The 17,209-nt window shown below is 43.9% G+C and overlaps 1 protein-coding gene across 1 annotated transcript in view; it reads left to right on the top strand.

The window, feature by feature from the left end:
* The window catches only part of LOC122540179 (dynein axonemal heavy chain 8-like), a 1,249,383-nt gene that overhangs the window by 460,696 nt on the left and 771,478 nt on the right, over positions 1 to 17,209 (top strand). Inside the window, exon 22 of the mRNA XM_043675521.1 lies at positions 1,516 to 1,657. Coding sequence (XP_043531456.1) covers positions 1,516 to 1,657 — 142 coding nt within the window. The remainder of the gene's footprint in view (positions 1 to 1,515; positions 1,658 to 17,209) is intronic.

Here is a 17,209-nt window from a genome sequence, read left to right as displayed (position 1 = left end):
ATTGTTTAATAAAATAACGAAAAAGAGTGTTCACTCTCAGAGCCAGCTCTGAGGAAGCCAGACAATTGTAATGTACTAGTGTGTGTAAGTAAAAGGTGACTCGGTAATGAGATACCTGCCTCTATGAAGTTGTTTCAACCATGTTAGGGAGTTGCTTAACCTGAAGGACATTAGTGAACCTGATGGGTTTTTCCAACAATCAACAATGGGTCATCATTAGAATCTTAATTCCAGATTTTTGTTGAATTCAAATTCCACCATCTGTGAACCAGCTCTTCAAAATCTGACATTGGCCCAAAATGTTGTGAAGGAGGACTTTGCAGGTTCGATACAAATGATTTGTCTGATTTCATTCCTCTTTTTGAGTGATTTGGTACACTTAAATAGCTTGTGAGACCACTTCTGTCTTTGGATCTGAGGTTATATGATAATAGTTTTCCTTCCCTAAAGAACAATAGCAAATTAGATGAAATTTTACAAGAATGGTTACATCATCAGATTTTTAAATTCAGAATTCATCATCTACTATGGTGGTTTCTGCATTTCGTTCCCCAACCCATTACTTATATTCGAGGATTACTACCATAGGAACAATACCACTACACCACCACCTCGCCTGCTATTCATACTGAATCATTTCTAGCTTGTTCAACGGAAGATCTCATCACCAAAATAATGGAATAGAAATGGAGAAATGAGAAGCATGGAATAAAGTGCTTATAGAAAGCAGAATTTGAGAAAGTGTAGTTGAGATAGCTATGGGCATTAGTGGATATGTAATGAAGTTAGAAGTCAGCTTTGGGCGGCACGGTGGCACAGTGGTTAGCACTGATGCCTCACAGCACCAGAGATCTGGGTTCAATTCCCTCCTTAGGCGACTGACTGTGTGGAGTTTGCATGTTCTCCCTGTGTCTGCGTGAGTTTCCTCCGGGTGCTCCGGTTTCCTAACACAGTCCAAAGATGTGCAGGTCAGGTGAATTGGCCATGCTAAATTGCCTGTAGTGTTAGGTAAGGGGTAAACGTAGGGGTATGGGTGGGTTCCGCTTCGGCGGGTCGATGTGGACTTGTTGGGCCGAAGGGCCTGTTTCCACACTGTAATGTAATCTAATCTAAACCTATAAATAGGGATAGAAGTCAAAGATTAGAAAAAAGAAACCGGTGAAGATTAAAAATTTGAAGCAAGTTTGATTCATTTTTCCATCTCTGGGATGAGACCAGAAGGTAGCAATGATACAGTCATTGATGTATCTGAAAATGAGTTGTCAGGAGATCTGCAGTAAAGCTGGCATAAGAAATGCTCCATATTACACACAAAAAGATGGGCTTGCTACTCATTGTTTTTCTTTGACTCTCGTGGGACCTATTAAATTCAACTGAAAAAGAATTATCTTTCATTAACATCTGGCAACTTCTGGTTTCATTGCATTTGTTTTTAAAAAAATGTGCTACTAATATATGAAGTATTGTCATTTTATTGTAGTATATTCACCTTTGGTATGCTTATGTGTTCGACAGACTTGCTGTGAAGAATGGGCAGAAGTTTTGACCCCAAAAAGCAAATTACTTGAAAAGACTGTGGACAAACTGGTGGAAATATTTGTAGCAATCTCTGAAAGCATGGTAATTAATGAAAGTGTAAAGCCTGCTGAAGAACCAGGTAAATGATCTTACCGTTGCAAGGACACTGGTAATAATTGTAGAATCCCAGTAGTGCACTTCAACATAGCACTGTGATCCCTGGCCAACATTCCTGTCACAGGCCTGACTGTGTGGAGTCCTGCTCCAGCAGGACTCAGTACAAGCTGGAAGAGCAGCATCTCATTTTCTGCTTGGAGATCCTGCAAACTTCTGGACTCAATATCAAGTTCAATAATTTTGAGATCTGAACACCACTTTCCATGTCATTTACTCCTGGCCTTGTTATTGACATGGGCTGCTTTCATCACAGCCATACCATGTTCATCCATTAAAGGTCCCTATTATAAACTTTTCTTTCTCTCTGGTTCACTATTATCCATTCCTTTGTCTGTCCGACTGCTATTCTCTCTCCCTGGGCTCCATTTCTTCAGTATGCATGCCACCTTTTCCAACTATAATCACTTCTGAAGAAGGGTACCTGAACCCAAAACATTGACTGTGCTTTCTTTCCACAGATTTGGCCAGACTGCTGAGTTTCTTCAACAATTTCTGTTTTTGTTTCACATTTTCAGCATCTATAGATTTTCTTTTTGTTGATTGTAGTATGTGATGTGGCGATGCCAGTGTTGGACTGGGATGGACAGATTAGAAGTCAAATAACATCAGATTATAGTCCAACAGGTTTATTTAAAATCACACACTTTTCAAACACTGCTCAAAATTTAGAACATGCTTTTTGTAGACTAAGAATCATGGGGTCAGAGAGGTTTAAAGCACAGAAAAAGGCCCTTTGGCCTATCAAGTCTGCATCAGTCAAAAACAACCATGAACAATTCTAATCCCATTTTCCAGCACTTGTTAAATACTGCTTTAAGTTATGAATCTAAAAGGAAGGATAACTTAGGACATACTACTAGAGGTGATTAGAAAATTAGCATTAAGGTGCTTTACCTGAATGCTTGTAGTATTCGTAACAAAGTAGATGAATTAACAGCACAAATCATTGTGAATGATTATGATGTGGTAAGCATCACAGAGACATGGTTGCAGGGGGTTCAGGACTGGCAGTTAAACATCTAAGGATTTACAATTTATTGAAAAGACAGGAAAGTGGGCAGAGGGGCTGGGGTTGCCTTGTTAGTTAAGAATGAGACTAAATCTATGGCACTGAATGACATAGGGTCAGATGATGTGGAGTTATGTACAGACCTCCTAGCAGTGGCCAGGACCAGGACGCAAGTTGTACCAGGTGCAAGATGTCAGAAGGGCAAGGTCACTGTGATCATGGGGGACTTCAATATGCAAATGAACTGGGCAAGTAATGTTGCCAGTGGATCCAAAAAAAGGGAATTCATGGAATGCTTACAGGATGGCTTTTTGGAACAGCTTGTGATGGAGCCCACAAGGGAGCAGGCTATTCTGGAACAGCTTGTGATGAGCCAGACTTGATAAAAGATTTTAACTTAAGGGAACATTTAGGAGGCAGCAATCATAATATGGTAGATTTCAGCCTGCAGTTTGAAAGAGTGAAGGCAAAATTGGATGTAATGGTGTTACAGTTAAATAAAGGCCATTACAAGGGCATGAGAAAGGAATTGACGAAAATCGACTGGAAGCAGAGCCTAATAGGAAAGACAGTAGAGCAACAATGGCAAGGGTTTCTGGGTATAATGGAGGACACTGTATAGAGGTTCACCCCAAAGAAAAGAAAGATTATCTGGGGTGGGAGGGTGGTGGATTAGACAGCCATAGCTGACAAAGGAAGTCAGAAAATGTATCATAGAAAAAGAGAGAGCATATAAAGTTGCCAAGAGCACTGAGAATTCAGAAGATTGGGAAGATTACAAAAACAAGCAGAGGATAACAGAGAGAAATAAGGAAGGAGAGGATCAAATATGAAAGTAAGCTAGCCAATAATATTAGAAATGATAGTAAAAGTTTCTTTCAATACATAAGAAACAAATGAGGAAAAAGTAGAAATTGGGGTCGCTCCAAATTGATGCGGGAAGGCTAGTGATGGGAGATAAGGAAATAGCAGAAGAACTGAATAAATACTTTGTGTCAGTCTTCTCAGTGGAAGACATGAGTAATATCCCAACAATTAAGGAAAGTCAAGGGACAAAGTTGAGTATGGTAGCCATAACAAAAGAGAAAGTGCTAGAAAATCTGAAAAGTCTAAAAGTTGATAAATCTCCTGGCCCTAACAGACTACATCCTAGAGTTCTGAGGGACGTGGCTGAAGAAATAGCTGAGGCATTGGTTGTAATCTTTCAAAAATCACTGGAGTCAGGGAAAGTTCCAGATGATTGTAAAATCGCTGTTGTAACCCCCTTGTTCAAGAAAAGATCCAGGCAAAAGATGGAAAGCTATAGGCCGATTAGTCTAACCTCAATTGTAGGTAAAATTCTAGAATTTAGTAAGGGGAGGTCGTGCCTGACAAACCTGTCAGAATTCTTTAAAGAGGTATCAAGTAGGTTAGCCCAGAGAAACCCAGCGGATGTTAGCTACCTAGACTTCTAAAACGCCTTTGATAAGGTGCCTCACGGGAGGCTGCTGGTCTTCAAGGTGAGCCACTGGCATGGATTGACTGTCTGTCAGAAGGCAGAGAGTTGGGAACAAAAGGTTCTTTTTCAGAATGGCAGCTAGTGACAAGTGGTGTCCTGCAAGGTTCAGTGTTGGGGCCGAAGCTGTTCACTCTATATATTAATGATCTGGATGAAGGGACTGGGGGCATTCTGGCGAAGTTTGCTGATGATACAATATTAGGCAGGCTGGTAGTTCTGAGGAAGTGGGGAAGCTGCAGAAAGGTTTAGGAGAGTGTCTAAGGAATCGCTGATGAAATTCAATGTGAGCAAGTGCGAGGTCTTTCACTTTGGTAAAAAGAATACAGGCATGGACTATTTTTTTTAAATGGTGAGAAAATTCATAAAGCCAAAATACAAAGGGATCTGGGAGTACTAGTCCAGGGACATTGCAGGTAAGTGGCACTGAAGTTCCAATCAGCCTTGATTGAATGGAAGAGTGGACTTGATAGAATGAATGGCCTTACTTCCACTCTTCTGTCTTATGGTCTTATTTGCTCCCAATCAACTCTGGCCGAATCATACATGATCTTATTAAAATCAGACATCCCAAACCCCTGCCCACCAATGCCCAGATTTAACTTTGATTCCAGGCCATTCCAGGATCTTTTCCATAACAGTCTTGAAAATAATAGAGTTATAATGCTGACTATAAAATTCTACCCCTCTGATACTTCACTTAATTTTGTGACTTCATTACTTCAAATTAAATCCAGGACTATGCTCTTTTCTAGGGCCTTCTGCATACTGGCTTAAAAAGCTTTTGTGGATGCATTTTAAGGGTTCAACTACTTTTACCTTTTCACTCTATGACTACCCCAATTCATATTGAAGAAGTTGAAATCCCTATTATCACAATCTTATTACTTTTACATTTCTCTGAAATCTTCTTACATATCTGTTATTCTGTTTCTCTGTAACCATTAGGGTTTACAGTGGAACCTCCATTATCTGGCATTTGATTATCCAAATTTCAGATTATCTGGACAAGATCGCAAGGTCCCGATGCTTGACTAAACTGTGTTATCCGGCATTTAATTATCTGAACATTAAATTATCTAAACAAAATACCCCCCGCCCGGGGCGGTCAGATAATCAAGGCTGCTCTGTATAGTGCACTCCCAACAATGTTATTGCTCTTTTTTGGTATTTAAATTCTGCCCATATGACTTTATTTGAGGAGCCTTCTAAAATATCATCCTTTCTTACTTCCATAATTCATCTTCTGATTATTAGATCAATATTTGATCTATTGTTATCACATGTACTGAGATACAGTCAAAAGTATTGTTTTGCGTGTAATACAGGCAGGTCATACCATACAAAGTGCATCAGAGTAGCAGAAAATAGTGCAGAATATAGTGTTGCCCCTACAGAGAATGTGCGGAGAGAGATCAATATTAACATTTGAGAGCTCCTTTCAAAAGTCTGACAATAGCAGGGAAGAAGGTGTTCTTCTTTTGTATGTGTATTCAAATTTTTATATCTTCTGCCTGACCGAAGAGGATGGGAGAGAGTATAATTGGGATGGGAAGGGTCTTTGATTTATGTTGGTTGCTTTCATGAGGCAGCAGAAAATATAGATGGAGTCAGTGAAAGGAAGCATGGTTTGCATGATGGATTAGGCTGTGTTTGTGACTTTTTGTAGTTTCTTGCAGTCTTGAACTGCAGTGATGCATCCATCTAGGTTGCTTTCTATGGTGCATTCATCAAAATTGGTAAGAGTTTTTGTTGACATGCAAATTTCCTTAGCCTACTGAAGAAGCAGAGGTGTTCTGCTTTCTTGACCATCGTGTCGATGTGTGTGGATCAGGACAGATTGTTGGTGATCATTATTCCCAGGAACTTGATATTGTTGACCATCTCCACCTTAGCACTAATTTTGCAGACAAGGTTGTGCCCTTTACACCGCTTCCTGAAATCAATGACCAGCTCCTTCATTGTGCTAACATTGATAGAGAGATTGTTGTCTTCACACCATGCCATTAAGCACTCAATCTTTGTCATCATTTAAGATCTGACCTACAAACAAATTTGTAAATGGAGTTGAATTGGAATTCAACCACGGTCGTGAGTGAATAAGGAGTATAGTCTGGGGCTGAGTACACAGTCTTGCAGGGCACGAGTGTTGAAGATTATCGTGAAGGTGGTGGTGTTGCCTATTCTTACTGATTGCGGTATATGGGTCAGGAAGTCGAGGACCCAATCACAGGAGGGAGCAAAGACCTAGGTCTCAGAGTTTGGAGATGAGTTTAGAACATAGAACAATACAGCGCAGAACAGGCCCTTCGGCCCTCGATGTTGCACTGACCTGTGAACTATTCTCAGCTCGTTCCCCCTACACTACCCCAAAATCATCCATGTGCTTATCTAAGGATTGTTTAAATTTCCCTAGTATGGCTGAGAAATTGTTTGGAATTATGGTGATGAAGGCAGAGCTTTAGTGAATTAATAGGAGCCTGATCAAGGTATCCTTGTTCTCCAGATGTTTCAGGGATAAATGTAGAGTCAGGGAGATAGCATCTGCCACAAACCTTTTGCAAATTGCAAAGGATCAAGGCAATTTAGTAGGCTGTCCCTGGAACTCACATCTCCCAGTACCAATTCACCCAATCTGCACATCTTTGGACTGTGAGGAGGAAGCTGGAGCACCTGGAGGAAAAACACACATTCACCAGAATGTGCAAAATCCAAATAGACAGTCACCCAAGCCTGGAATTGAGGCAAGGTCCCTGGCACTGAGGCAACAATGCTAAGCTCTGAGCCACTGTGCTGCCCGTAGTAAGAAGTTAAAGATATCAGGAACTACTCCTGCCAGCTGGTCCACTCGGGATCTGAGTGCATGGCTGGGGCGTTCATCCTGACCAGTCACTTTCTCTCGAATAGTAACACCCACTGCTGTCTTTCCTCCTTCTCGCCTGTAATATTGAGCTGCCAATCTCAGACCCCTCTTGATCATATCTCAATGACAGCAGTTACATCATACAATATTTTAATTTTTGTCTTCAACTCACCTGCCTTTTTTGCATTAAAACTTGCACCATCCAACTTGGCTAAAATCCCTTATACCTTGGTTGACCTATAGCCTTTGTGTTTGCTTGACCCCCTTGCCTGTCTCTTCTAATCTTCCTCCCCTCTTGTGCCATAGATCCACCCATAGTGCCGTGAACTTGGCTGCCATTTGCTTTCCCCTACACAGTCACCTTCCCCAATGCTGATACTCCTATCTGGATCTCACTCACCTGCCAAATTAGTTTAATCACTTCCCAACAGCAGCAACAGACCTCTCTACAAGGATGCTGTTCCTTTTCCAGTTTAGATGCAACCTTATATAGCTACCACCAGCCCCAAAAATGATCCCATTGTTCAAGAAATGTAAAACCCTTCCTCCTGCACTACCTTTCCAGCCACATATTCATCTGGACTAACCACATATTTCAATACTCACTAGCATCTGCACTGGATGTAATTCAGAGATTATGACTTTTGGCTCTTGTTCTTAACTATTTCCTCGCTTCCTAAATTCTAAATTGTAGGACTTCATCTCTTTCTCAATCTATATCACTAGTACCAATATGTATCACAATCTCTGTCTGTTTTTCTCACCCTTTAGAATATCCTGCAATGGTTCAGTTACAACACTAACGCTGTCACCAGAGAAAAGAGATACCATCCTGGAGTCTGTCTTGCTATCACAGGAATGTCTGTCTGATTTACAGTAGAATTTCTAATCACTAAAGCCTGCTATGCTTCTTCCTTTTTTGTGCAGCAGATTTACTCATAATGCCATGAAGTTGGCTGCCATTGCTTTTCCCTACACAGTCATCCCACCCAGTAGTATCAAAAACAGCCACCAAGGACTGCTGCACTACCTGTCTTCCTCTACTCTGCTTGGTGGTCACCCATGCCATTTCCCTGTCCTGTCTTCACCTGCAGTGTCATCATCCCACTGTGCAATCCACAACATGTTCAATATTGCAGATGCTCCTCAGTAAATGCACCCAGAGCTCTAGTTCTGAAATGTGATTCACCAGTAGCTGCAGCTGGGTACAGTAGCTTGGTGACTCAGTGGTTAGCACTGCTGCCTCACAGTGCCAGGGGCCAGTTCAATTCCAACCTTAGGTGACTGACTGTTGTGGAGTTTGCACTTTCTTCCTGTGTCTGCATGGTTTTCCTGCCACAGTCCAAAGATGTGCAGGTTAGGTGGATTGTCCATAGAGTCCAGGGACCTGTAGGTTAGGTCGATTCATCATGGTAGGTGTGGGGTTACAGAGGTAAGGTAGGAGCCTGGGTGCTGCCTTCTTGAACCGCTGCAGTCCATCTATTGTGGGTTGACCCACAATGCTATTTCTGATGAAGGGCTTATGCCTAAAACGTTGACTCTCCTGCTCCTTGGATGCTGCTTGACCTACTGTGCTTTTCCAGCGCCACACTTTTCGACTATGACCTCCAGCATCTGCAGTCCTCACTTTCTTCTCCACAATGCCACTAGGGAAGGAATTCCAGGATTTTGACCCAGTGACAGTGAAGGTACAGTAGCTCAGTGGTTAGCAATGGGGAACTTGAGGTCGTGGTGTTCCTACGTGAATGCTGCCCTTATCCTTCTAGATGGAAACGTTCGTGGGATTGTGAAGTGCTGTCTGCGGATCTTTGATGAATTTCTACAGTGTATCTCTTGTAGCTAATACACTGCCGCTACTGAGCAGTGGAGGGAGTGGATGTAGTGCCAATCAAGCGGCTTGCTTTGTCCTGGATGGTGTCAGGCTTCTTGAGTGTTGTTCAGTCTGTACTTATCCAGGCAAGTAGGGAGTATTCTATCATAGTCCTGATTTGTGCCTTGTGGATGATGGACAGGCTTTGAGGAGTCAGGAAGTGAGTTACTTGCCACAGTATTCCTAGCTTCTGACCTGCTCTTATAGCCACTGTGTTTACATAGTGAGTCCAGTTGAGTTTCTGATCACTGATTACCCCCAGGATGTTGACAGTAATGGTGCTCTTCGGATGCTGCCTGAACTGCTGTGCTCTTCCAGCACCACTAATCCAAAAATGTTGATAGTAATGGTTTCAGTGATGGTGATACTGTTGAATGCCATGGAGTGGTGGTTAAATTGTCTCTTCTTCAAGATGGTCATAGTCTGGCATTTGTGTGGTGCAAATGTTACTTGCCACTTGTCACCCCAAGCCTGGATATTGTCCAGATCTTGTTGCATTTGAACATGGACAGATTCAGTATCTGAGAAGTCATGAATGGGGCTGAACATTATGCAATCATCGGCGAACATCCGCATTTTCGATCTTCTGATGGAGGGAAGGTCATAGCTGAAGCAGCTGGAATTGAGGTGACTGATCTCCAACAACCACAATCATCTTATCATGTGTCAGGTATGAATTCAACCACCGGAGAGTTTGTCCCCTGATATCCATTGATTCCAGTTCTGTAAGAACTCAAGCACAAGCTCCAGGACCGGTTCAAAGAACATCTATGATCCGCACGCTCCAAAGAACACCACCTCCCGGTTCCCAGCCATTTCAACTCTCCCACCCACTCTCTCAGTGACATGTCCATCCTGGGCCTCCTCCGCCGTCACAGTAAGGCTACACGCAAACTGGAGGAAGAAGGGTGGCTCAGTGGTTAGGACTGCTGTCTCACAACGCCAGGGACCTGGGTTTGATTCCCATCATGGGTGACTGTGCAAACTCCACACAGACATTCTCCCCCTGTCTACGTGGCTTTCCTCCAGGTGCTCCAGTTTCCTCCCACAATCCAAAGATGTACAGGTCAGCTGAATTGGTCATGCTAAATTGCCCATAGTGTTAGGTGCATTAATCAGGGGTAAATATAGTGTAGGGGAATGGGTCTGGTTGGGTTACTCTTTGGATGGTCGGTGTGGATTTGTTGGGCCGAAGGGCCTGTTTCCATACTTTAGGGAATCTAAGTTTGGGTGAAGATTTGTAGCTCGGGTGCTCGTTGTTGTGGTTCTGTTCGCCGAGCTGGAAATTTTTGTTGCAAACGTTTCGTCCCCTGTCTAGGTGACATCCTCAGTGCTTGGGAGCCTCCTGTGAAGCGCTTCTGTGGTGTTTCCTCCGGCATTTATAGTGGCCTGTCCCTGCCACTTCCGGTTGTCAGTTTCAGCTGTCCACTGTAGTGGATGCGGATCGTTAGCTGTCTTCCTGTTTGTCCTATATAGTGTTTTGTGCAGTCCTTGCATGGGATTTTGTACACTACATTAGTTTACAATGTAGTGTAGCAAAACTAATGTAGTGTACAAAATCCCATGCAAGGACTGCACAAAACACTATCTAGGACAAACAGGAAGACAGCTAACGATCCGCATCCATGAACATCAACTAGCCACAAAACGCCATGACCAGCTATCCTTAGTAGCCACACACACAGACGACAAGCAACATGAATTCGACTGGGACAACACTACCACTATAGGGCAAGCCAAACAAAGAATAGCCAGGGAATTCCTAGAAGCATGGCACTCATCCACAAACTCCATCAACAAACACATCGACCTGGACCCAATATACCGGCCACAACAGCGGACAGGTGAAACTGACAACCGGAAGCGGCAGGGACAGGCCACTATAAATGCCAGAGGAAACACCACAGAAGCGCTTCACAGGAGGCTCCCAAGCACTGAGGATGTCACCTAGACAGGGGACGAAATGTTTGCAACAAAAATTTCCAGCTCGGCGAACAGAACCACAACAACGTAGGGAATCTAATCTAAAAAGAACCCTCCTCTTCCACCTCAGGAGCTTATAACATTATGGCCTCAACATAGAATTCACCCGCTTCCAAATGTCCCCACCCCCACCTCATCCCAGGTCCAGCCCTCCCTCTCCGCCCCGTTCCCTTAACCTGACTAACCTGTCCATCTTCCACCTGTCTGCTCCACCCTTCCCACTGACCAATCACAATCACCTCCTACCTGCATTCACCTGTCACAATCTCATCCACCTTACCTCCAGTCCCAAACCCCTCCCTCTACTTATTTTTCAGCTCCTTTCCACTCCCCAGTCCTGCTGAAGGATCCTGCCCAAAACATTGACTCTCCTGCTTCTCTGCTAGACCTGCTGTGCTTTTCCAGCTCCACATTTTATCAACTAGAGTTTCTTGATACCGCAATCGATCGAATGCAGGAGGCTCCCAAGCACTGAGGATGTCACCTAGACAGGGGACGAAACGTTGTCAAGGACTGTTGCACTCACCTCACCTCTGGAATTCAACTCTTTTGTCCACGTTTGAACCAAGGGTGTAATGAGGTCCAGAGCTGAGTGGCCCTGGAGGAACCCAAGCTGGGCGTCGCTGAGCAGGTTATTGCTGAGCAGGTGCTGCTTGATAGCACTGTTGATGAAGCCTTCCATCACTTTACTGATGATGGAGAGTAGACTGATGGTGTGGTAATTGGCCATGTTGGATTTGTCCTGCTTTTTAAATACAGGACGTGCTTGGGCAATTTTCCACATTGCTGGGTAGATACCAGTATTGTAACTGTACTGGGAACAGCTTGGCTAGGGGAAGGACAGGTTTGGGAACACAAGTCTTAAGTACTCTGCCAGAATGTTGTCAGGGCCCGTAGCTTCCAGCCGTTTCTTGACATCACGCGGAGTGAATCGAATTGGCTGAAGACTGATACCTGGATGTTAGGGATCACTGGAGGGCACTGAGGTTGATCATCCACTTGGCACTTCTGACTGAAGACTGCTGTGAAAGCTTCAACCTTATCTTTTGCACTGATGTGCTGGGCTCTTCCATCATTGAGTATGGGGATATTTGTGGAGCTTCCTCCTCCTCCTCCAGTGAGTTGTTTAATTGTCCACCACCATTCACTTGGCAGTGATTACACAATTGGACCAGTTCCAAAAACGCACAACCCAAATGGCCTCCTTCTTCAAGGACCGCAATTTCCCCCCCGACGTGGTCGACGATGCCTTCCACCGCATCTCTTCCACTTCCCGCTCCTCTGCCCTTGAGCCCCGCCCCTCCAACCGCCACCAGGACAGAACCCCACTGGTCCTCACCAGGACAGAACCCCACTGGTCCTCACCAGGACAGAACCCCACTGGTCCTCACCAGGACAGAACCCCACTGGTCCTCACCAGGACAGAACCCCACTGGTCCTCACCAGGACAGAACCCCACTGGTCCTCACCAGGACAGAACCCCACTGGTCCTCACCAGGACAGAACCCCACTGGTCCTCACCAGGACAGAACCCCACTGGTCCTCACCAGGACAGAACCCCACTGGTCCTCACCAGGACAGAACCCCACTGGTCCTCACCAGGACAGAACCCCACTGGTCCTCACCAGGACAGAACCCCACTGGTCCTCACCAGGACAGAACCCCACTGGTCCTCACCCTCATCTTCCGCCTAGGAATCCTCCAACCACAAGGGATGAACTCGGGTTTCACCAGTTTCCTCATTTCCCCTCCCCCCACCTTGTCTCAGTCAAATCCATCGAATTCAGCACCGCCTTCCTAACCTGCAATCTTCTTCCCGACCTCTCCGCCCCCACCCCAGTCTGACCTTTCACCCTCACCTTGACCTCTTTCCACCTATCACATTTCTGACGCCCCTCCCCCAAGTCCCTCCTCCCTACCTTTTATCTTAGCCTGCTGGACAAACTTTCCTCATTCCTGAAGAAGGGCTTATGCCCGAAACGTCGATTCTCCTGTTCCCTGGATGCTGCCTGACCTGCTGTGCTTTTCCAGCAACACATTTCCAGCAGTGATTACACAATTGCCATTCAACCAGCCTTTTGTTGAATTTTTTCGTCACTTGCCATGGTGAGATTTGAATCCATGTCTCCAGGCTGCTTGATTACTAGTTCAGTGGCATCACCACTGCAGCATCATCTCCCTTTTCATTGTGATATAGTCTGCTGTCCAGAACATGCTGGTCTAAGAAACTATCCTGTAAACATTTTCTGATCCCCTTGTCTAGGCTTCCTTTGCGCATCCATCTTTTTCAGTCTTTTTGAAGACTGGGAGAGTTTAATGCCTTTCTGGCAGTAGTTTAGCTGAGGAGGTGGTCCAGTAAACTAGACTGGTGACAGTTTCTCCAGAAGATAGTACTAGAAGCTGCTGTCAGGTTGTAAAATAATTCCCGTTGTCCATCCCAGTTAGCATTCATGTCTGTCATCTGCTGGAATGTAATGTCTCTCCCTGGCTTACGAATGCCAGTTCCCAAGTATTCATCTCATTAATAGTCACCATCGGCTATCTGGTTAAGTATAGTGCTCTCTCCTGTTGTCAAAAAGTCTGTAGAACCTTTTGATCTAACTTGCCTCCACCCTCAAAACGTGAAAACATAAAAAATGCATTTCATGGCAAGATTAATAATAATAAATGACAAACAAGACATAAATTCACAGTCCATCATTCTCACTCCAATCATATTCCTAATCACCCTTCAACTTGCTTATCATGCTTATCTTGCTTACCTTAAATTCACAACATTTTACATTTGGGATAAACTGTCAGCAGTTATATTTTGTTAGCGATGTTTGAGAAGATTTGTAGCTCAGATTAATGATAAGTAAGTTTTCTCGCTGAGCTTGAAGGTTTATTTTCAGATGTTTCGTAATCATACTAGGTAACATCATCAGTGAGAGTCTCCAGTGAAGCGCTGGTGGTATGTCCTGCCTCTCTATTTATAAATCTTGATTTCTTAAGGTGGGTGTCCTACCTTCCCTTGAGGAAAAAGAACCGGAAATGACATCATCCACCTTAAGAAACCAAGACCTATAAATAGAGGCAGGACATACCACCACCGCTTTACCGGAGATTGTCACTGATGTTGTTACCTCGTATGGTGACGAAACATCTGAAATCAAACCTTCAAGCTCAGCGAGCAAACTTACAGGCTTTTATATTATCTTTCCCAGAAATATGTACAATCCTCATGTTAAACAGTTGCAGATCTAATCTCCAGCTGAATAATCTGTCGTCTTTTTAAACTTTTGATAAAAGTTAATGGATTACGATCAATAAAAAAAGTTTCATTGTTTCCATGTTCAACATTAATTTTCAAGTGTTGAAGAGCCGCTTACCCTGCCAATGTTTCCTTTTCTGTAGTTGAATATCTTTTAATTTTGATTTTATTTTATTGTCACATGTTCTAAGATACAGAGAAAACCTTGTGTAAACCCACACAAGCACAGGCTACATTACACAGGCATTCACTAGGTGAGATCAGCATTATTTGAGGCTAGAGAGTCCATTCATCAGTCTAATAATGGCCTGGGAGAAAATGTTCCTGAACCTGCTATTGTGTGTATTCAGACTTCTGTATCTTCTGCCTGATGGAAGAGGTTGTCGGGGATCAGTATCAGGATGCAATGGGTCTTTGATGATTGTGGCAGCAGGTGTGTGTGTGTGTGTTGTTGCAGCCAAATCTATAGGATCTGGCATGGCTGTATATGCTATTTGCTGCACTCTGAGCACCTTTCTGTCTAAACAGCTGTTGGGAGGCTCTGCATATATTGGCATGTCAACACGTTGAGATTCACACATGGAAGTCACTACCGCACACAGACTTCGGAAGTCAATACATCAGCAAACACAAATTCAGGGAATGTTATCGGTAGGATGTTGCTGGGTATGAAAGATTTGAGTTATAAGTAAAGACTGGATAGACTGGAATTTTTTTCACTGGAGCGTAGGATGTTGAGAGGCAACCGTATAGAATATATAAATTCTATAGAATTTATAAAATAATGAAGGGTATAGATAGGGTTAATGGTAGGTGTCCTTGTCTTAGGATGGGGTATTTCAAAACTAGGCGCTGCATATTTAAGGTGAGAGGAGAGAGATTTTTAAAAAAGACATGAGGGGCATTTTTTATACAGAGGGTGGTTCATATGTGGAATGAACTTCCTAAGGAAGTGTGGATGTGGGTTCAATTAAATCCTTCATAAATATTTGAATGAGTACATGAATAGGAAAGGTTTGGAGGATATGGGCCAGGAGCAAGCAGGTGAGAGTAGCTCAGTTGGGATTATGTTCAGCATGGACTGGTTACATTGAAGGGTCTGTTTCCATGCTGTATGATACTGTGACTCTAAATGGAATCCATGGATGGAAGGCTGGTTTCCATGATTGTCTGGGTTCTGCCTATCACCTGCTGTAGTTTCTTTCAGTCCTGAGCAGAGCAGTTGCCATACCAGGCCATAATGCACCTGGATAGTATACCCTCAATAGTGCATTTGTGGAAGTTGGTGAGGGTCCTTATGGACCTGCCAAATTTCTTGAGCCACCTGAGGAAGAAGAGGCATTGTGCCTTGTTGACCATTAAAGCTACGTGGGATGTTCAGGACAAGTTATTGTTTATCGTCAAGGAACTTGAAGCTCTCCACCCTCTTGCCCTCAGTTCCATTGATGTAGATGGGGAGCACGTTCCCCCCTTTTCTTTCTGAAGTCAGCGATCAGTTCTTTAGTTTTGTTGAGAGAGAGGTTGTTCTCATTGTACCTTGCCATCAAGCCCTCTATCTCCCTGCTGTATTCTGACTCGTCATTGTTCAATATCAGTCCCACTACGGTGGTTGCATCAGAAAACTTGTAGATGCTGTTCATTTGGAATTTGGCAACACAATTTGTGGGTATACACGGAGTACAGTAGGGGATTGAGGATGCATCCTTGGGTGACTCCAGTGTTGAGTGACATTGTGGAATCCCTACAGTGTGGAAACAGGCCCTTAAGCCCAACAAGTCTGGGAACCAGAAGAGAAGACTACTAGACAGTGAGGTGCAATCTGGAGACTGTAAGGATCACGCAGTTAGCATTACCAAGGGGAAGAGTAGGCAGAAAGCAGATGAACGCAAAAGAACAAGTGGCCTGAAGTGCACATACTTTTAATGCAAAGAGTATAGTGGGTAAGGCAGATGAACTTAGGGCTTGGATTGGTACCTGGGAGTATGACGTTATTACAATTACAAAGTCTTGGTTGAATGAAGAGCATGATTGGCAACTAAATGTTCCAGGATAATGATGCTTCAGACAGGGAGGGAAGTAAAAAGGGGGGGAGGAGTTGCATTGCTGGTCAGGGATGATATCACGGCTGTGTTAAAGGATGACACTATGGAGGGCTTGAGCAGTGAGTTGTTATGGGTGGAGTTGAGAAATAAGAAGAATGCAATTACATTGGTGGGGCTGTATTACAGGCCTCCCAACAGTGACTGTGAGGTAGAAGAACAAATAGGTAAACAGATTATGGAAAGATGTAGAGGCAACAGGGTGGTGGTAATGGGAGATTTTAATTTTCCCAACATTGACTGGGATTTACTTAGTATCAGAGGTCTGGGTGGGGCAGAATTTGTAAGGAACATCCAGGAAAGTTTTCTAGAGTAGTATGTCAATAGTCTGACAAGGGAAGGGGCTATATTGACCAGGTGTTGGGGAATGAGCCAGGCCAGGTGGTTGAAATTGCATTGGGGGATTTCTTTGGGAATAGTGACCACAACTCTAAGTTTTAGAATACTCATAGATAAAGATGAGAGTGATCCTAAGGGAAGAGTACTAAACTGGGCCTGGGCCAAGGCCAATTATATCAATATTCGGCAGGTGCTGGAAAATGTGGATCAGGAGCAGCTATTTGAAGGGAAGTCCACATTTGATATGTGAGAGGCTTTCAAAGATAGTGCAGGATAGGCATGTCCCTTTGAAAACAAGGGATAGAACATAGAACATAGAAGAATACAGCGCAGTACAGGCCCTTTGGCCCTCGATGTTGCGCCGATCCAAGCCCACCTAACCTATACTAACCCACTATCCTCCATATACCTATCCAATGCCCGCTTAAATGCCCATAAAGAGGGAGAGTCCACCACTGCTACTGGCAGGGCATTCCATGAACTCACGACTCGCTGAGTGAAGAACCTACCCCTAACTTCAGTCCTATATCTACCCCCCCTTAATTTAAAGCTATGCCCCCTCGTAATAGCTGACTCCATACGTGGAAAAAGATTCTCACTGTC

The sequence above is a fragment of the Chiloscyllium plagiosum genome, chromosome 3 (genome assembly GCF_004010195.1).
Source record: "Chiloscyllium plagiosum isolate BGI_BamShark_2017 chromosome 3, ASM401019v2, whole genome shotgun sequence".
In the NCBI taxonomy this organism is placed as follows: domain Eukaryota; kingdom Metazoa; phylum Chordata; class Chondrichthyes; order Orectolobiformes; family Hemiscylliidae; genus Chiloscyllium; species Chiloscyllium plagiosum.
The sequence above is the reverse complement of the archived record's forward strand: the minus strand, read 5'-3'. Positions and strand labels throughout refer to the sequence as shown.